At 37.6% G+C, this 20,541-nt stretch overlaps 2 protein-coding genes across 2 annotated transcripts; both read right to left on the bottom strand.

Annotated features, from left to right (window-relative positions):
- Positions 1 to 850: 850 nt before the first annotated feature.
- Positions 851 to 6,706, bottom strand: si:cabz01068815.1 (Solute carrier family 51 subunit beta). The gene is made up of 7 exons (XM_023296138.3): positions 6,657 to 6,706; positions 5,843 to 5,917; positions 5,606 to 5,647; positions 5,135 to 5,518; positions 1,964 to 2,086; positions 1,517 to 1,607; positions 851 to 1,418 (listed from the first exon to the last, which is right to left on the bottom strand). Exons 3-7 carry the CDS (start codon positions 5,643 to 5,645, stop codon positions 1,088 to 1,090), a joined length of 969 nt encoding a protein of 322 aa, XP_023151906.2. The 5' UTR covers positions 5,646 to 5,647; positions 5,843 to 5,917; positions 6,657 to 6,706; the 3' UTR covers positions 851 to 1,087.
- A 3,336-nt stretch (positions 6,707 to 10,042) lies between these two features.
- Positions 10,043 to 17,459, bottom strand: c1h16orf87 (chromosome 1 C16orf87 homolog). The gene is made up of 4 exons (XM_023296139.3): positions 17,131 to 17,459; positions 13,362 to 13,461; positions 10,960 to 11,139; positions 10,043 to 10,840 (listed from the first exon to the last, which is right to left on the bottom strand). Exons 1-4 carry the CDS (start codon positions 17,194 to 17,196, stop codon positions 10,722 to 10,724), a joined length of 465 nt encoding a protein of 154 aa, XP_023151907.1. The 5' UTR covers positions 17,197 to 17,459; the 3' UTR covers positions 10,043 to 10,721.
- Between the last annotated feature and the right edge of the window lie 3,082 nt (positions 17,460 to 20,541).

The following is a 20,541-nucleotide window of genomic DNA, read 5'->3' as shown; positions in this document are numbered from 1 at the left end:
TGCTGCTGATACTAGCACTGCTACTACAACTTGTACTACTATTACAAATGCTGACACTACTTCTACGACTCTAACAGCTGTTTATACTACTAATGCTGCTTGTACTTTTAGTATTACTACTACTGCTTGTACAACTATACTACAGCTACTATTAATTGTCTGGTATTTGGTTGTCAAGCTGCTAGCTCGCATTAGCGTTTTGCTAGTGGCTAACTAGTTAGCTCTCATAGACTGGAAGCTCTCAACAAGATTTCATAATGAAAAAAGAGCCAAAAACTATTCTTACCTATGAAAAGTCATTCCAAGTTTCCTTGTCTCAATCGTACGATGCAGTGTGTAACTGTATGCAGCACAGTGAGCCGGCATACTTGTTGTTTCCGTTTTCATGCCGTCTACATCAACGGAATGCACTGAAACTTTGCCCCCACTAGCTTAGCCTCGCAGTAGCACGCAGCTCAAAGGGGCGTGTCCTATCTACTCATTCATATCTATGAGAACAATGGTGGCTGCACATAAGGACGCCTGACGTTGATTAGCTGCGTAAATACCATTATATACAGTCTATGTTAAATACGTATGTGAATCGCATCATTGGCTGCAGCAGCCAGTCACCGGTAACTCACTGACTCACACTGAAAAATAGCACAGAATGAATTGTTACGTGTTTATTTTATTTACAATTTAGGTTGGATATTTTTTTTGTGCAGCAGATTTTCTGTGCGTGGAGACCGTGTCAGCAGTGCGCAATTGCGCACGCGCGCAGCTTAGAGGGAACAGTGGTTACAGTAGAGATGAGGGATCTAGAAAGACAATGATGTCGGCAAAGGAAATTAGAAACACTGACAAAGGCTCTTTGAAATTATTTATTGATCTATGAACATTTGAGACTTCAAACAGGAACAGATTATTTTTATTCATGTATTTATTTTTTGATTGAAGATCCGACATATTCTTTATGAGCGAGCTTTGTTTAATGATCTCATTTGCTGTTGTGTAGTGTAACTTTCCAGCTCGTCAAAGTTGAGGTTTCTATAAACAACTCAAGCAAAGCATCATACTCTGGGTTACAAACTGAGGTCACTACTCATCATTCCATCGTCTTCATTTCATCATGAACCTCCAGATCAGCAGACGGCACCTCCTCCTGTTTCTCCTTCACTTCCTCCTCCTGTTCCTCCTCCTCTGTATTGGAGTACAGACAAGAGGTGTTGCCATCTTTCCATGTGACTACAATGTCTCCTGCTTTGAGCTCATTTGCGTCCCTGTTGGACACTGGGGACTGGTCTGACAGCAGTCGCCTGTCTGATCGTGGAGATGCACTGTTGTCTGTGAGTGATGAAATGACTTGCAGCTCTTCCCCTTGACTTTTCTGAGCCAGAGATGCTGCTGCCTTGTACTTAGCTATCTTCTTTCTGCTCCTGTGGTAGTGAAGAGCAGAAATGATGTCACTCAGAAACATTTAAAAATGCCACGTTAATTTTCAGATGAAATGAAGTTGTGTAACTTCAGGTCATACTTGTTGGCCATGGCTCCCATTCCCAGCAGCAGAAAACCAATAAGAAGGCAGACAAACGCCAATCCCAGCAGCACAAACTTCCATATAGTTGCTAAACAGGGCACAGACAGCACAATAAACATATAGCACATAATAACTGATGTACAGTAAATATGATAGACTAAATCACAAGACTGCTAGGAAAGAATTTGCTGTGAAAATTTACATTAAGGGAATAGACAAAAAGTAAGCGAGTCACTAAAGATTTGGTCCACCACAATTTGGAAAAGATGATGTTCCATGAAAAAACTTCCTCTAAAAAGCTAAACAAAGGTGACTATCCTTCATCAGATGTGTTTTCAAAAGGTGTGTTTCAGTTTTCTAAGGTGAAAACAAATGGAACATACAGATCAAGTCAGTATTTTCTGAAATCACTTCCATTTAGATTTTAAGATCAGCAGCACGTACGGTCCTCAGTGCGGTAGAACCAGCGGAGATACTCCCTCTGCTCCTCCGTCATGGCTGGCTGATCTTCTGTTTGCTCTTCTGCAGGATCAAACTGTTCTAAATCATCTGCTGCCCTCCTGAGCCCTAAATAAGAACACACAGCTACTGTTAAAGATCATAGTAAACATTAACCTGACTGTTCATCATCATTAGTTTCATGCTCAGTAGTGTCTGCTACTTATTGTTTTTTTCTACTTTTATGACATTATTTCAATTTCGTTCTAAAGCTAATAAATCAGAATTTTTTTATGTGTGTAAGACCATGTTCACCCTTAAGGGATTAACACTAAAATCACATCACAAGTGATTACTGTTTGAGTTTCTGGTGATTTCCCCTCCCTTACTTTTACTTTATGCACACAAAAATAAATATTTATGAAAATATAAGACACTATTTATACACAATTAATTTACACAAGATGCAATTTTTAAATGATGATTTAGTGTTTTAAGGGGAAAAAAAGCTGTCCAAACCTACGTGGCTAGTTTACAGTCTACAGTTTACATTTTGTACTTGTGTTATTGTATTTAATTTCTTTCGACACTATTCCTTGGCATCCACGTAGACACTTTATGCCAACACTTAGACACCTTGCGTTTTGTACTTTGTATTCTTTTTTGATTTCTAGTTAACTGCCAACCTCTGTAATTGTCTATATGTCAATGACCTTTGTTTATTGTGCTTTGGAAAAGCAGTTTCATTCGGGATGAAGGATAAGTTGATCTTATCTTATCGTATCGTATCTTATCTTACAGTACCATATCATCCTTACAAAGCACTTTGCTCTCAGACTGCAGGTTTACTTGTGGTTCCCAGAGTTTCCAGTGGAAGAATAGGAGGCAGACCCTTCAGTTATCAGCTCCTCTGTTGTGGAATCAGCTCCCAGCTTGGGTTCAGGAGGCAGACATCTCTATTTTTAAGATTAGGCTTAAAACTCTCCTCTTTGATAAAGCTTATAGTTAGGGCTGTTCAGGATCACCTGAGCTGTCCCTTAGTTATAGATTTAGACTGCTGGAGGATTCCCATAATGCACTGGTCTCGTCTCGTCTCGTCTCGTCTCCTCTCCTCTCCTCTCGTCTCCTCTCCTCTCCTCTCCTCTCCTCTCCTCTCCTCTCCTCTCCTCTCCTCTCCTCTCCTCTCCTCTCCTCTCCTCTCCTCTCCTCTCCTCTCCTCTCCTCTCCTCTCCTCTCCTCTCCTCTCCTCTCCTCTCCTCTCCTCTCCTGCTATCCGCCACCCCCGTCATCCCTACTCTCACCCCAACTGGTCATGGTAGATGCCTGCTTTTCCTGAGTCTGGTTCTGATGGGGAGTTGTTTTTGTTTGTTTGTTTTTTTGTTCCTTCCCATTGTCAGAAAGTGCTTGCTGCTGACTGCTTGCTCATAGAAAGTCCACAGAAAACTCTAGATGTATTGAGTGTCTCTGTTTAAAATATGTAAGGTCTTCACCTAACAGTGTGGACTGGCGCTATAGAAATAAAATTGAACTGAACTGAATTGAATATAAACAAGGGCAACAGGTTAAAGAAGGAATATTAGTATGCCACTATTTGCAACCTGAGAGCTATATGTGTAAATAAAAAAAGCATGCGTTAAGTAAAACAAAATTCAGTTATTAACACCTTATAGACATCAGGTATGTATTTTTTAAATGGGCTATTCTGCATAATGAGCACTATTACTTTTGGCACTTAAATATAATTTGATGCAATGCTTATAACTAAATATTTTTAAACAATGGTATTACTATTCTACTAAAGTGTCTGCTGTTTCTCTTGCCAATCTGCAGCTCAATGATATGTACATATGGCCTTTAATGGTACAACCCTGCTTTTCATAGAATTTTTTGAAGCATTATTAGTTGAAAAAACATGGTTTTTCTTTCAGCCTAGTAACAACATGCTCAGTGCAAAAAAACATCACAATAGTTCAATATAAGTAATATTCAAATGAAAAAGTCACTACATGATGACTGGGGGTTTCACATGTTACTCAAGCCCCAATAAAATGAATCCAGTGGCTCCTGTGGAATCCACTTCTATTTAAAACGTACTGATCTAAAAAATAACTGAACAAAACTGAAAATGATGCTGTCAAGACCTGAACTTTTCTCCCTCTAGTTCGGGGGTGTCAAACATACGGCCTGCAGGCCAAAACTGGCCGCCAGAGAGTCCAATCTGGCCCACGACTTTGTAAAGACATTAACTGCAAATTATAATTTGGTAAAACTAAGTTTAAAGTCATTTCTAGACCATGACAAGCTGTTTTGAAAAGTAAAATACTAGATTGTTCTTTTGTCATTTTATGTCTCATTTTTATAATATTTTGTCTTGTTTTTGTTTTTGGTCTTTTTTGTCTGACTTTTGTCTAATTTTTTGTCGTTTTATTTCTTATTTTTTTCGTTTTGTGTTTCCTTTTTGTCTCATTTGTGTTTTTTGGGGGGTTTTTTGTAATTTTTTTTGCTTTATTGCTTTGTGAATCATTTTTGTCATTTTTGGGGTTTTTTGTCTCGCTTGTCATTTGTCCATTTTTTTGTCGATTTGTAACTTTTTTGTCTATTTTTTGTGGCTTTTGTTGTATTTTATTTCATTTGTCTAATTTTTGGTCATTTTATGTCTCATTTTTCTCGTATTTTGTCTTGTTTCTGTTGTTCTTTTGTCTTTTTTTGACTTTTGTCATTTTGATCATAAAATAAAATACTATATTATTCAGTTCCAGTTACCTGTGACTGAATGTTTTGTTCCTTTGTAGATACTCTGTGATCTGTAAGTTTTAATGTGTGAAGGATAAACTGAGGCTTATTATTGTTGAAACCAAACTTATTTTTCTTAAGAATTTTCAGGTTGTTGATAATGTTTTGTAAAAAGATAATTCCTTAAATGTGAACATTTTCAGAACGTGCCTTTTTGCACTAAAACAAAGGAAAAATTTGGAGTGATTTACAGTTATTATGCTGTGATTTAATTGGTCCAGCCCACTTGAGTTCAAATAGGACTGAATGTGGCCCCTGATCTAAAATGAGTCTGACATCCCTGGTCTAGTTGTTTTTTTTTTCAACATGTACAATATCTTCAGTCCAGCAGCGACAATATGTAAACAACACACTGCAGTGTAGAAAGTGTTGAAACAGACTTACTGAGTCTTTCCTGGCAGATGTTCCCCTCATCCAGAGATTTCCACTTTGACTGCTGGCTGCCTTGCGTTAGAATCAGATGCTGGCCATTGACTGACAATAGCATGGATGTGTTTCTGTTGATTAGTCTGTCCCTGTCACAGTCCCACATTTGCCCTGTAACTTCCACCTCCAGCGCGTGGCAAGGCTGGGTCCGGACCAGTTCTCCCTGCTGGGCTGACAAACACCTGGATGATGCCACACACATCAGCATGCCCCGGTCGATCCAGCTCCACTGCTGAGACTCTGAGTCCAGGTTGCACTTCCTGAGAAGGACTTCACCGGTGTCCACTGAGTCCTCCAGACACAGGCAGTGCTGGGTGTTGTGGATCATGAATGCTTCTCCCCCTGCAGAGGAGACAGTGTGACAGCTCTAGATGTGTTGATGCTAATCTACGAACTCTGTAATGAAAGTGTCTGAATGAACCTGCTTACCCGACAGGAGGAGAAATAATAAGGTCCAGGCGTTTGACATATCTAAAGAAGATAGATCAGCAGTCACAGAAATGTCATTCTTTTCAAAATAAAAGGAATGTTATTACTTCTCTGCATACATGATTTAATACGAAGCAATGCAGATAAAATGTGTAATCTGCAGTTGCGATATGAGGATGGTGTGTCAGCAGTATGGATTTGTGTCACGATCTTATTGATTCATTAACTACACCTCACCTATAAAAGCAGGTGGCAGCAGCAGAAGGTGGTGATGAAAGTCAACTGTCAAGACAGTTTCCAGCAGCCTTCAGTCTGCACAGGAAGTAATAGAAACATCAGTTTGTTAAAACGTGATCTTACGCTTTCATCAGTTTGTATGCAGTCTTTCATATTTTTAGTTATGACATGGCAACCTGTTAGGATATACAGGTGATCTGTGATCTCTGTTCATGTCAGAGTAAGTTGGAATCACTTTGGACTGAAATGGAGCCTGTCCCAGCTGACTCAGGGCCAAGGGAGGGGGCAAAGAGAGTAAATCATTTATATATATAATACATATATATATTTCTCAACTTCGATGACTCCAAAATAATTTTATTTGAATCTTGTAATCTGAATTCATTAGATTGAAACTGAATTCCAATGAACTTCAATATGTTGACACCGAATCCAGCACATGCTCAGTGGTAGAGCTCCGATGTTCACTGGAAATTTAGCTCTCTATTTTTTCATGATTCGAATTCAGTTCTTGCAGCAATTGCTTCAGATTTCTGTCACACTGAAACATCCATCTGCTTTAAAGCTGACAACCGAATGGCTGGCTTTCTTAGGCTTTGTGTTCTGAAGTTTATGAAGCAGTTGCAAATTTGTCTGTCTATACATGGACACAAATGTGTTTAAACTGAGCCACAATGATGGAAAAATTAATAATGAATACAAAGGAAACATACACACACAAAACATTTCACTTACAGCAAATATTAACTAGCTACATTTCATTATCACATTACTTGTTTTGTTCTGCTTCTTTGTTATTTAGAAGTGTACTTACTTGTGTGATGTTTCGTCTCAGGCTCACACGAGAAGGACGGAGCATCTGACTGCTGAGCTAATATAAAGTTTAAAGAAAAAAACTTTCCAAAGTTCATGGGGAGGAGCCTGAACACCACTAGTGACTCCCTCTCTTCCTCTGAACATTAACATGACAATGTGTAAAACTCGTAAACACAGAGACTGGTTGGCTTTTTGTGGTGATTAATGACCAAAAGGTGTTCTCTATGCTGTTGTAAATCTGTTTAGTGGTTACTGGTAGAAGTTTTTCTGTCCTTGGTGAGTTGATCGTGTATTTGCACCATCTACATGTGATATTAAACAGAAAGTTATTTTCTCAACAGTGCTGCAGAGCCTTTTAAACTAAGTTCAGACAATTACAATTCAGATCTTTGACCTGGTTGCCTGGTTACTGTTTAAACAGCCTCAGAGCCACAGGTACATGACTCATCGGTCAGACGCCTGCACACAAGAGGACAGAGCTGTAACATCTGACTGTTAAAGGATTTTATCTCTATAGCAGAGGTTTGGAGAAGATGTCCTCAATTGTGTTTTAAATTACAGTTTTTCTCAGTCGTTTTGGTGCGTTTCTCAGATCAGAAGTGAAATTCTCAAAACTACTTGTTCAATCTTCACATCACTGTGTCACTTGTGCACATCAAAAAAGCAGTTTCTCGTTTCTTTGAACAAGTTGCAGATGCTTTGGTTCATCCATGCAAATGATTCTGTACAATTCTCTGCTGTTTCCTACATTTTCAATTGCTTATGTCATGTTGATCAAAATGTGTTATCATGGGTCTGTGTTGAATATTCTCACCCTCCGCAATATTTAGGCATTAGTTCATCGTATAAGTCTTTCCATGCAAAATGGTTGAACAAGTTGTCATAATATGTCAAGGATGTGTCTATACACTTCTATTAGACTTTTTTTCTAAATCTGTCCTGAATTGGTAAATTGGTCCCAGGTGAATCTTGACTTCCTCTAACGAAGGAAAATGTGTGAAGGGTTGGGGTTTTCTGAAATTGCTCAAAGGTGCATCTCATGAACCATCAACTGGCAAGTATGTGTGTTCCTGATGAGATAAGAGATACACTTGTAGACCACATTCTCAGTCATGGGCCTACAATGGCTGAGGCTGGTCAAAGGGTGCAGCCAAATGTTGGGAGAACAACTGTGTCTTCAATCATTCAGACTTTTAGTCAAGAGAACAGGTATGTAATCTGACCATAGGCACTGTACTGTAATGCTGTATATTTTCTGTAATGCTTCATACAATATTACAATATTCCACTTACATTTTACAATATACAGTCAGTATACTTTATACAGTGACATTTTGTCTTGCTCAATTTTGTATTTTGCATTTCTATATATTTCTTTTCACATAGGACTGCAAGACAACCTCACAGGAGTGGCAGAGGGCCTCTTTTCACACCTGAACAGGAGGAGGCTATCTGCACCATGGTTGTAGAAAACAGTGGAATTTTTCTCAGCATGGAGATGGAAAGTGTATGATCTCCAGCCACATACACAGATGACCCTTCTGGCTGCCATGGATGCAGCATGTGATCACATCACAGCAGATGCCTGCAGAGGCTGGATAAGACACTCTAAAAGATTCTTTCCACACTGCATCGCAACAGAAGATATTTGTTGTGATGTGGATGAGAATTTGTGGCCCAACAGACAGGAATGTCAGGAGGTGTAGGAAGACTGCATTGTAATTCCTACAGCACTGCATATACAGTTTTCCCTAAGGAGATTGTCTTATGTTCACATTTCTACTTTAGTTTTTTGTTTTTTCTTTGTGCTATGCAGTGCCATGCCACTTTTCAAAATTGATAGCTGAGAATCAAAATAACCTAAAACTTCAATTTACCATAACTGATCATTTAATCAACCCAAGTAGCACCTCCACTGATTACACCTGTCAAGACTTTGCAGTCCACCTCTGTAGTAAAATCGAGACTATTAGATCAAATGTACTGAAGTGTCAGCTTGTGAATTTTAACCTCCTGGAAACAGGGTTTGTATATAAAGAAACACTGGAGAAATGTGTCCTGGTTGATGCCAAGATGCTCCACAAAGTTATATCACAATTAAAATCAGCAGCCTGCCCTCTGGATCCCACACCCACATCCTTTATAAAATCATTTTATAGCTTTTTTTATTGAAGATTTTCCTAACAACATAATTTTTTCCATTAAGCCTCGTGTCGTCCTGCAGGTCAAATTGACCCATTTTAAAGTTTGAAAATGTGTGGGGAAAAAATATATTTTCACAGTGAAACTTCTGATGTCCACATTTTCAACATTTTTGGGAAATTTTTGAACATTTTTTTGGTGGAAAAAAGAAATGTTAAAAATGTTTAAGAACATTCACAGAAAAATCAACCAAAATCCAGCAAATTTCGCAGGATTTTGGTTGATTATTTTGTAAATGTTCTTAAAGAAAATATTAGAAGTTTTACTGATATATATGTAATCACTTTAGATATTTTTAGGATTTTTTGGAAGATTTTTACTCATTTTCAAAAAATATTTACAAGAATTTTCTTGCCAAATTTGGGGGATTTTTTTTTTTTAAATAAAACTTTTAAGGAATTATTGGAATTTTCTTCCTGAAGGTTTTGCAAATTTTCAGAAATATGGGGATTTTTTTTGCTGAATTTTTTTTTTTTTTTTTTTTTCAAACAAGGAAACAATTTTTTTGGTGCCTGTGAATGAGGACAACAGGAGGGTTAAGCAAAATTTTAGTGAAACTTGTTTTTAATCAGTTTAATGACTTTCTCAACCATCACCACGTCTTCTATCGTGTTTTCAAACCAATCACAGTACAGAAACAGCACCAGTCCAGATTTTAAATAACCTGAGGTCCAATATAAATGTAAACCATCTGTTTTGGTACTAGATCATTCCATTCTTTTGGACAAACTTCACAGTCTAATTGTTTTTAACTGGTTTAAATCCTATCTCACTGATAGAGAGTTTATAGTAAGAACAGAAGATTCCTCATCTGTGAGCTATAGAATGAATTATTGTGTTCCTCAGGATTCAATTTTAGGTCTGAAACTAAACCTAATCATTTAATCAAAAGCCTTTATTGTATTTTAGCCAATGTTTTTAGAGCGGTTTCAGTCTGAAAAACAAAGAAGGAAACATGCAGATATCACCAAGTCACTCCTAATGGCCCCTTCCAATAAACTAACCGAAGATGTTCACTTAATAACCCTGGCCGTTTATTTCATATAAGATGAATGCAGTATTTCTTTATTTTATCATTCTCCTAAACTCATTTCAACTAAGCCTAACTAGGACTTCAGAAAACTATATATTCACATCCACACCACATTGTCAGATGTGTGCATTTACAGAGCAGGTGGAAAATGACATCAAACATCGCCTTTATTACATGGTTCTATAAAGAACAGCGTGTGTCATACAACATTTACATTATACTCACATTTTTGTACAGAAAGATATAGTTGAGTGACAAGTTAAAGAAAAACCCCACATAAGTTCTTAGTCCATCATGTGCCACCAGAAGAGCTTTATACAGATGAACTAGATACAGATGATATTCCCTTATTTGGTGTTTTTATGGTGCTGATTCACATTTTTTTTTTTATAATATCGTTATTCTAACCACTTCCCTATGGATAGGGGCATTGACGTCCTGGAGGAGACCACTCCCATCAGGACAGAAAGGTGTCATCACAGGATGAAGGTCCCATAGAACAACTTCTAGTGATTTGCAGTGACCTTTCACTCTAACGGGGAACTACTGGACTGAAAGCACATCTGCACATCCCCCCACAGCACAACAGCATCATTAGAGCCCATCTCTGTGTTTTCTTTAATTTGTGACCTGTCTGTATGTCTATATATCTGTGGTTAATTTATGGTGTTAAAGAACCGACTTCTTTCAGTTCTCTGAATTTTGTCCCATTTTCCAGTTTAAAGAAGCCCAAGTCAAAGTCCAGCCCCAGCTAGATGTTCTCTCTTTGGTCATTCTCTTGCTACTTGTTAGGTCCTCTGTGCTCGGTTTGTCTGCTCAGGCTTTAATTTATAAGATGAGTCTCTGACCTAAGATCTTGCGGTTGATCTCAGCCAAAGCCACAGAAAACACAAAGGCCTTTTCATCAGAGAGACTGGCATAAATATCCACTTCCTTCTCTTGTTTCTCTGTGAACATATAAAGAAACACAATTAATTACCCAAAACCTATTTAGTCAATAGGGATTTAAAAACAGCCATAATAATACAGACTAACATTCAGCTGAATTTAGCACCATTTATTTTACCTTTCTCCTCTTCATGTTTCTTCAGCCCCACTGTTTTTGGTCTGCCCCGTCCCCTTCGGATGGGATCTGACTGGCTATTGGTTCGAGGTCTTCTCCTGTTCTCCATGTCGTGAGTTAAAGGAGAGTCGATCCTCTCTCTGCGGATGCGCTCTGTCCTCCTCCGCTTAAAGTCAAACTTGTCTAAAGCAGGAAAGACAGTGAATTAATAAAATATATCAACACAGTTTCTCTGTTAGATTGGATCCAGGCTGGTTGCAATTTCTTCTTCTGGTGTGCTCATTGACTGCTGTGTCCCTGGTTAGAGAAGCAACAGGTGTCTTTCTAACTAGCGTCAGAACCTCAATAATGGTGAGACGTGAGGATGTGATGGTTACAGTTGTACACTGTCAAAGTATAATCAAATGTAAATTCTTAGGTTATCATTTATTAGTATGTTAATTATCCATTTGTTCATTTTGCATTTATTCATCATTGTTTCTAGGATAACTTATTTCATGTTTATGGAGTGACTGAAGTAGCTCAGTATGTTTGTGTGAAGGTTGCATAAATTTCAAAGAAAAGGGGTCAGACGAAAAAAGCTTGAGGTCCAGCAAAACAGAATAGTTGTCATCCTGTATGAAGCTCTTTGTCTTTGGAAAGTTGGGTTCAGCATTAGTTATGGGATATGGAAAACTGATCGCAGGGTTAAACTTGCAACATTATGTTTACTGTCCAATGAAAATCAATTACAGATTTTTTTTCCACTATAAAAGCTGTTGTATTTGTGTGTCTCCTTGGGGAAATATCCTCAGTGACTACAGACCGGTGGCTTTGACTTCACATGTCATGAAGTCACTGGAGAGGCTGGCCATAACACTCAATAATTTAACCATCATTGGACCCCTTGCAGTTTGCATACAAGCCTCACATTGGAGTGGAAGAGGGCTAACGTCTGATTAGAGCACATGCACACACACGCCCCACGCATAACAGAACACCGTGTATTTCCTCTATTCCTTTGAATTTGCTGTTCAATACCATTGCTAAAGGCCTTAATGTTCAATTTCATCGAAACAGCTGTTGCACAGCATGTTTATACTCCTACCACAAACAAAGCCCAAGACTGTCCAGACAGAAAAGCCCTGTGGAGATAGATACCAGACCTGTTTGAAACTTAACTGCACTGTTCCCACAACACCTATATAAACAGATGCTACACCATTTAAGAAACACATGGATATAAAGTATTGAATGAGAGGGGTCCAAAACCATGAGTGTAATAATATTAAAAATGGAAAAAACAAATAATAATAATAATAATAATAAAAGTAATAACATTTTATAATATTATCTACAACAATTTTGCTCTGAGACGCATCAGAACACAGCAGAATAAAATGTTAAAAGAAAAGGTCAAACTACATTTACCGTATTTTCCGGATTATAAATCGCACTTTTATTCATAGTTTGGCTGGTCTTGCGACTTATACTCGGGTGTGACTTGTATATATTAAAATATATAATTTCACATGTTCTTAAATGTTATTTCACAATGACCGACACGACCAAGGAGTAAACATTACTTCACGGCCACCGGGAGGATGCGCCATGCAACTTTCCTGCAAGTCATTGGATGGATCTACAAAGCATGGACTTCAGTGACAACTGAAACCATCCTGTCGGGATTCAGAAAGGCCGGATTCATTGGAACTGGAACTGATGCTGAGTCTGACGACAGCCACGCAGAAGAGGAATCGGCACTTTATCTTCTGGAGTTGGCGGAGTTGTTCAGAAGTGACACCGAGGATGAAGAATTCAGTGGATTTAGTGATTTGGAGTGAGATCTAGAGTTTGGTAAATTTGCTTAACGGTATCTTTGGATTATGTTAATTTTGTTGTTTCTTATTATAGGATAGCATTACTTTTACTACTGAGTTGTCGGTTTAAAAGTAACACGATCCTATATTAATGGTATCTTGCTTTATTGGACTCGCGACTGTTATTTTTATTCCTCCTATTCATCCTCCCTGTTATGTTCTTTATGCTATAGTGTATCTGAATAATTGTTAATATGCTATGTTAACATAGCAGACACCTATTCAGTTTGTTGTTTATGTTTCGTGTAGCTGAATAACCATTAATGTGTTACGTTAACATACCGTACACCTATTCAGCCTGCTGTTCTTTATTCTATTGTTATTGTAACTTGCCTTTCAAGATGAAATGTCTGTTCGTGGTCTCAGATTTTGTAAAATAAATTTCCAAAAAAAATGCGACCTATAGTTCAGTGCAACTTATATATGTTTTTTTTCTTCTTCATGATGCATTTTTTGTCTGGTGCGACTCATACTCCGGAGCGACTTATAGTCCAAAAAAACACGGTACATAAATGAATCATTAGCTTTATGCAAACTGAACCTTACCTGCTATTGCTGGAGAAGAGCGTTCGTTTAACTTAGCATTTAGGAGTTTTCTGCTAATAAACACATAACCACATGGGCAGGACTTGCATGCAACTGGAATCTAGAGAGAAACAAACAGAAAACAAAGATCTTAGAATTAGGACATACAGTATTTACAAAAGCTTAACTTTATGCAGATTTTTTGTGTTGGAGATTTAATGTTAAATGAAAAACTGGCATTTCCCCCATCAGTCTACACTCACTAACTTATAATGGCAAAGCAAAAGCAGAGTTTTACAAATGTTTTAGTAATTTTGTACACCTTTAGTATGTTTTTTACTGTGGGGAAAAAGTACAAAGAATGAAATGATTAGGGCGTGCTTTTTGACTGGTATTGTAAAAAGAACAGTATTTTGTGAATTGATCACTGATTTTAGCATTAAATCATGAACCAATAAATCCATCTGTTGTTTCTGCACTGTAATGTTACTATAAAACCTTTGGTTGCTATGGTAATATGCATGAGAGGCCGCACATGAGGGCAGGCATTTAGAACCTTCTTATAAAGGGCACATGAAGTGCATTAAGTCCATTAAAAATACAGAGCAATCCCACAGTAATCACTCCAGAATATTTCTGGACAAAATGCCTCATCTTCATCCCATCTCCATTCATCTTTGTTCGTGACGTGCAATGGGGGCTGCACAATATATTGTTTCAGCATCAACATTGCAATATACATATGTGTAATAGTCACATTGAAGTGCAATGTGAAGTAAGGCAAATTTGCTCAAATACATCATGTTAAAATTTTTTTTTTCTTTAAATTTACTCACAACACATGGAGTTTGTTGACATGCAGGCGCCACATCTGCACAGCAAAATAAGCAAAGACCAGAGGGCTGTACTACGAAACAAGTTTGACATATCCGGGCTTTCTTTGTGTCAGTCGGCTCAACAAAGAATAAAGCTTCGATCAGCGTTAACAGGTATCACAAAGGTGGTTATGAACTTTCTTAGTTAATTCAGACTGTGTCTGTTCACATAGAAGTGGACGTTGAACACGTCATCTGACTCTTCGGCACAAAATGAACCAATCATGTGCAGCTGCTTCCATCAACAGGTTGTTTTAATGGAGAACAATGAGAATTATAAAAATTTATGATGGAAAAAAGCTGCTTCTGGAAATGATGTAAGACAGGAATGCTGACAGAAAACTATTAAACGTAGCATAAAGTAGTTATTTTACCAATCAGTGCAGCTGATTATTTCTGACAGCTTCACATTAGAGGTATTAAGCTTGAAATTTCATATATTTAAACATGATATTGTACTGAAGTACATTTAGGTCTGACACCATCCCATAATGCAGGAAATCACTGTGGAAAAAAACAAAGTGAAACTAATGTTACTGATTGAATATTCTCTGTAATAAATCACTGAATAATCAGTTTTCTAATCTGTGTTCTATCAGCTGCAGTATCAACAAAGTTAACATATTTATATGATTTCTGCATCACCAACAGAAAACATGTGGGGTTCCCATGGCAGCACGATGCATTGCATGCAGTGTGTGATATTGTAATTGGACGGTTTCATTCAGTGCTTGAGTTCACAAAAAGTCTTAAAATGTTGAATATAATCGCTATAATTGCACTTTGAGTTTGCAGTAATCTGTGAATGTAGTAGACTGACGAAAAATGAACAGATAAATATGAATGAAACAAACATTTTTGTTGTTTAAGTTCTTACTCTGCCAAGGAGACGGAGCCTCGGCGGAGTTATGTGACGATCAGCGTTGGTTTGTCTGTCTGTCTGTCTCTTAATAACTTAATTATAAGCTTTTAGTTTATAAAAAAAAAATCTATTTTTTAATAAATAAAAATTTATATTCCTAAAAAAAGAACCATCAAAATGACACCATTTATCAGACCCAGAAACTATGAAAACAGAATGAATCTATGGATTTTCAACTTTTTGAAGGTCCTTGAACTACTTATGCTTATGTTATGTGCAGTGGATTAACCAAATTAAATCCAGGCTTTAAATCATCAAAATCACTTTTTTCTATACGTCCCATTTTAAAATTTTCTACATTTTAAATGATAAACACATATATGTTTATTAATTGATTCGTCTATCAACCAAAATTTATCTGAATTGAAAAACTTTGCTTATTGTGTCAAATATGGCTATTTGACAAAAATGTGATTAATCACAATTAATTAATTACAAAGCCTGCAATTAATTACATTTTTAATCATGTCCCACTACTAATTGCAACATACACTGCAGTAAAACAAAACACTGAAATGTCAGTTTCTTCCAATATTGCACAGTTGTCATTTTCTGCTTACAGTACTAATCTAATGATATGTCGCATAATGAGTCATTGTTCTCATGAACTGTATTCTGCCAGAGTACATTAATACAGACTTGCCAGATTCTTCAAATAATCTGACTCACTGGATTTAGGAGGCGGGTGTAAGTCAGCCACTGGCGACTCATTTCAGGCAGCTTTGTCCTGACTTTCCACTATCTGTGTGTTGCCATTTTCTTCACTACTGGAAGCAACAACAACACCCTCTGGGCTGGCACTGAAATTTAAAGTTTTGCTGAGGATATAACTGTGCAGTAAAGGCAGCCCTGCTCATTTTGGTTTGGTAAATAGTCCATTTTAATGCCAAAACGTGTCTTTCTGCATGCAAATGTTCCACTAAAACAATTCCACCCAGAACACCTATTCTTGAATTAGCCCAGCACATGACGACTGTGATTGGGAACAATGCAGAAGAACATTTAGAGTAAAATGCAGCGGAGGAATAAGGAGGAGAATCTGCATGTCCCAAATTCAATACCCTGATAAATATAGTCAGCGCTGAAGCAAAAAAATCTGCAGATACTACAGTGGACTACGTGACTTAACTTGTACCACACGTATCAATATTGATTTTGCTATAATACAAATTAATTAATGTATATATTCATAAGCAATTTAAATGTGAGAAATTGGTATAATTTATGGACATTACAAATAAGTGCGACTTGTGACATTTTGGAGCTATTGAAAATATTGCCAGTGGGTTATTTATGTCATTTCTTCACATATACGTACATATATACATACACACACATATATATAGTTTATGCATTTTTAATGTCAATCATTTTTGTAAATTATCAATGTGTGATTCATGCATAGAAGCATTCATCACTATTTCACTTGAACAACTAAAAAAAATCTGAAACAGTAGTTTCTTTATAGCAGCAAAGCTACCCCTCCATGCTGCTCTCTTTCATCTCTTCTCTTATTCCTATTATCCAATTCTTGTTTCAATTTCAATTCAGTTTTATTTATATAGCGCAGATTCACAACATATAGAGCATAGTAAGGTACAGACATTACAAATTATAAACAGTTTGTTGTTGTTTCAATGGAATAACGAGAATTTCAAGCTAAAATCCAGTATCTAAGTGAATTTATCGTTTCTGACGTGGAAAAAGTGAGAAAAGTAAGCCATGGCCGAGAGCCATGGTGGAGTTAGCACTGCTAATGACTGGAAACAGACGGATATTTCTGAATTTGGCAGAAAGGACGGCTGTCTTTGCTCAATAGAAAAAAAACAGTGGTTAAGTTGTCCAATTTTGGAGTGGGGTTTGGTGATTATGTGCTGCCACTGAAGCCTATTTCCGTCTTCATAGCTAGGAGCTAGCCATGACGGGTATCAACAAAACACAGAAACGAAGCCCGCTGGAACAACCATCTACAATGAATGATGTACTTCCTCACCTGTTGGTCGCATTCAGGGCAAGATTTAGTAGCCATTTTGACCTTCTTTGTTTTATTTGCCGACATAGTGCGTTTCTTCCAGGGCCAATGGCAACAGCTTTGCGGCAGCTACAACTTTTGTCTGCAGTTCATGGATGGCAGCGGATTTCCTTCAACGTACACTAACATATGCGAGCGAGACACAAACAAACACCTCTGGTTTGCTCGATGACTTCACGCCTTTCAGTTATACGTGCACAGTTCGACGTGAGCCAGACGATTACCGCACAATGCATACCGGTTGCATTTTCTGCTGCACTCGCGACTGACCGTATATGATACTGACTGGCTCTTACGTCACTCTCTAACGCATGCGACTATAATCTCACGAGATTGAGGAGGTCGCCGTTTTTTTTTGAGATCTCCAGCGACTGCGCAGCCTCAGAGCACGACGTGGAAACGTTCGGCTCTGGCCTGATCTAACAGCTGATTGGTTTAGATGTTGACTTAGCAATGTGTTGGTCAATGTATAATTGAGGGACTTTTGAAGTCCATAGGATGTATCTTGCATGCATTTTTATTAAAAGCAAAAAAAAAAAGATTTTTTTTTCATGTTCATTATGATCAAGTCTTTACAAATTCCATATTATTTATTGTGGAAACAATCACTTACTAATAAAAAATGAATGGATATCACTAAAATGTCAACTAAATAACCATCTGAATTTAATAACAACCACCTTCTAATTAGCTACACAAGAATAAAATGAGCTTATTGAAAAATTGTTTTGATAGTGTTCTTTTTAATAAGTTGAGATAATCATGAGAGATATTTCTTTTTTTGGCAATATATTAAATATTATATGGAAAACAAATAACAAATTGTATCTGTGTCCTAGAAATCACTTTCAACTAAGTTACCCATTACAAAAACACCTCTCAAGGAAGTGTGTTGATTCCAGATCACATGACCTACTCCACATGATGTCATTTCCTCCTGAAGAAAAGACTGGCCAGACTCCAAGGCTTTCTTTCTTTCTCAAAATATCAACTATGATACAAAAAATCCCGCCATTATATATTGACCTGTGAAGTTTGAGAGATACTTTACATTTTAGATAAATTGGAGACATTTAATTTTATTTGTCTGATCTTGAAGTGTGAAATAAGTCGTAACATGTTTTGTATTTTAGATTCTTCAAAATAGCCACCTTTTGCTTTGATTACTGCTTTGCATGATATATATATATATATATATATATATATATATATATATATATATATAGAGAGAGAGAGAGAGAGAGAGAGAGAGAGAGAGAGAGAGAGAGAGAGAGAGAGGAAACTTTATAAAGACCAGAAATCAGAAATAGAACTAAATGAAATGCAAGAAAACAAAGCAATATGAATTTAAACAGAAAGTGCTTAACCTGAATCCATGCAGGTGTTCATAGTAGTGCTACCAGGGATTAAGGCTAATGACTGCCTTTTGTGGACCAGAATAGGGAAGTGGGCAAACAGACAAAATGAAGGTGTGGAGCACAACGACTGACTAGAGCAGCTGACACGGGCATGAATGAGGCTGTGAGACTTTTTATTCCCTCTAACATTGTCTCTGAGTGATGATTTAACAGGGAAATGTCACTGAATTCACAGCACAGCTGTTCTTTTTAACTAATGTGCAGGGTGAGTTTGTCAGATGATCTTGCGGTTATAAAATCTGCAGTTTAGCTACAGAGCTGCAGCCTGGAAATGGGTTCATGCTGGTGGTTAACATGTAGTCTTAATGGGCTGCATTTCATTTAGTATTTTATACTCATTCTGACGTCTGACAACACAAACAGAAAAATATGTGCATTGCAACATTCTTTTCTGCTGTATTAAAATGCACTATATGTGAGCACAGAGAACAACAAGATGTAAACAGTGGCTGAGATTAGGCCCCACCAAGGCAGAGTGACGATAAAACACAGTAACCCGCGCAGTCCTTATTATTGCTTTCACATAGGTCTTTAAGTTTTCACTGTTTTTGAACATCTTTCAACATTACAGTTTCGACAGTGCTCTAAACTGTTGGCATGCAGTCAAAGCTACAATTCTACAATTTCATTTAGGAGACGTTTTTATTTAAAGCGATGTACATCTAAGAGTAGATACCACACAAGCAAGAATCTAGTCGGTTGAAAATAACCTGGATATGTGCCATAAAACATGTTCAAGAGGGATAGGATCTTGGTGCCTTGCTTTTTGGCAGTCTGTCAAGTGCAAAGGCTTTCAGTGAAGAGCTGGGTCTTTAGTCTGTTCTTAAAGACTGAGAGGGATTCTGCAGATCGAACAGAGTTTGGTAACTTGTTCCACCACCAGGGAAGCACAGAGGAGAAGAAGCTATCAACCTGCCCTGATGTGGTGGTTGTATCAGGTGCCTTACATTGGTCGAGCGTAGTGAGCGAGAGGGAGTGTAGACCTGAATGAGAGTTCAGGTAGGAGGGAGCTGTTTTCATTGTAGCTTTGAATGCGAGTCACAGAGTTTTGAATTTTATGCGGGCAGGAACTGGAAGCCAGTGAAGCGATCTGAGCAATGGGGTGACGTGCTGTTTTTGGCTGGTTGAAAACCATACCTGCATTCTGGATCATCTGCAGAGGTTTGACCGTGCATGCAGGGAGGTCTGCCAGTCAGGAGTTGCAGTTGTCAATCTGTGACACTACGAGAGCCTGTACCAGGAGTTGAGCTGCATGTTAAGACAGGAACGGTCTGATCTTTCTGGTGTTGTACAGGACGAATCAACATAGGCCAAGGGCTTTCAAAATGGAGGCAGAGGCGTATCTATAGATGACCATCATAATTTCATGCAGACAACAAGACAGCCTTATAGGAGAAAAAAATATTTTGTTTCTATATAAATACCCAATTTTGTAGCCTGCTGACAAGTACGTCAATATGAAATTCTAATGTGAGTTTTTGACTCAACCAAGTACCAATACAGTTGTACTCTAGTAACGCCACACTGGCAGGAGGGAATGGATATTTATACAACCACATATTTTATTTTTTTAATTAATGAACATCACGTTGTTGAAATCTTTTATCACTTAGACATGGAAAATTCTATCCTAGATTTTATAGGGAGCCAATGAAGAGAAGCTAATGTGGGAAAATATGATCTCTGTTACTGGTTCCTGTCAGAACTCTGGCTGCAGCACTTTGTATCAGCTGGACGTTTTAAAGGGAATTATTGGGATGTCCTGACAGTGGGAGTGGGAGTTGAAGAATCATCATTAACATGAACAATCTGGAATCTGTCTGATAAATATAATTTAAACCCGTTTAGTGTCTTTAATCCCAATAACATGTTCCAGTCTCTTTAATATGATGCTGTGATCAACTGTGTCAAATACAGCACCGAGATCCAGCAGAACAAGTATAGAAACTCGACT

The sequence above is a fragment of the Amphiprion ocellaris genome, chromosome 1, assembly GCF_022539595.1.
Source record: "Amphiprion ocellaris isolate individual 3 ecotype Okinawa chromosome 1, ASM2253959v1, whole genome shotgun sequence".
Classification (NCBI taxonomy): domain Eukaryota; kingdom Metazoa; phylum Chordata; class Actinopteri; family Pomacentridae; genus Amphiprion; species Amphiprion ocellaris.
The sequence above is the reverse complement of the archived record's forward strand: the minus strand, read 5'-3'. Positions and strand labels throughout refer to the sequence as shown.

Coding starts and splice junctions, on each gene's coding strand:
- si:cabz01068815.1 (XM_023296138.3), bottom strand. CDS start 5,645: ATGTCAAACGCCTGGACCTTATTATTTCTCCTCCTGTCGG. Junction 2,087..5,134: donor CATCTGCCAGGAAAGACTCA/GTAAGTCTGTTT, acceptor GTTCTTATTTAG/GGCTCAGGAGGGCAGCAGAT. Junction 1,608..1,963: donor GTTCTACCGCACTGAGGACC/GTACGTGCTGCT, acceptor TGCCCTGTTTAG/CAACTATATGGAAGTTTGTG.
- c1h16orf87 (XM_023296139.3), bottom strand. CDS start 17,196: ATGTCGGCAAATAAAACAAAGAAGGTCAAAATGGCTACTAAATCTTGC. Junction 11,140..13,361: donor CTCTTCTCCAGCAATAGCAG/GTAAGGTTCAGT, acceptor TTCCTGCTTTAG/ACAAGTTTGACTTTAAGCGG. Junction 10,841..10,959: donor GAAACATGAAGAGGAGAAAG/GTAAAATAAATG, acceptor ATATGTTCACAG/AGAAACAAGAGAAGGAAGTG.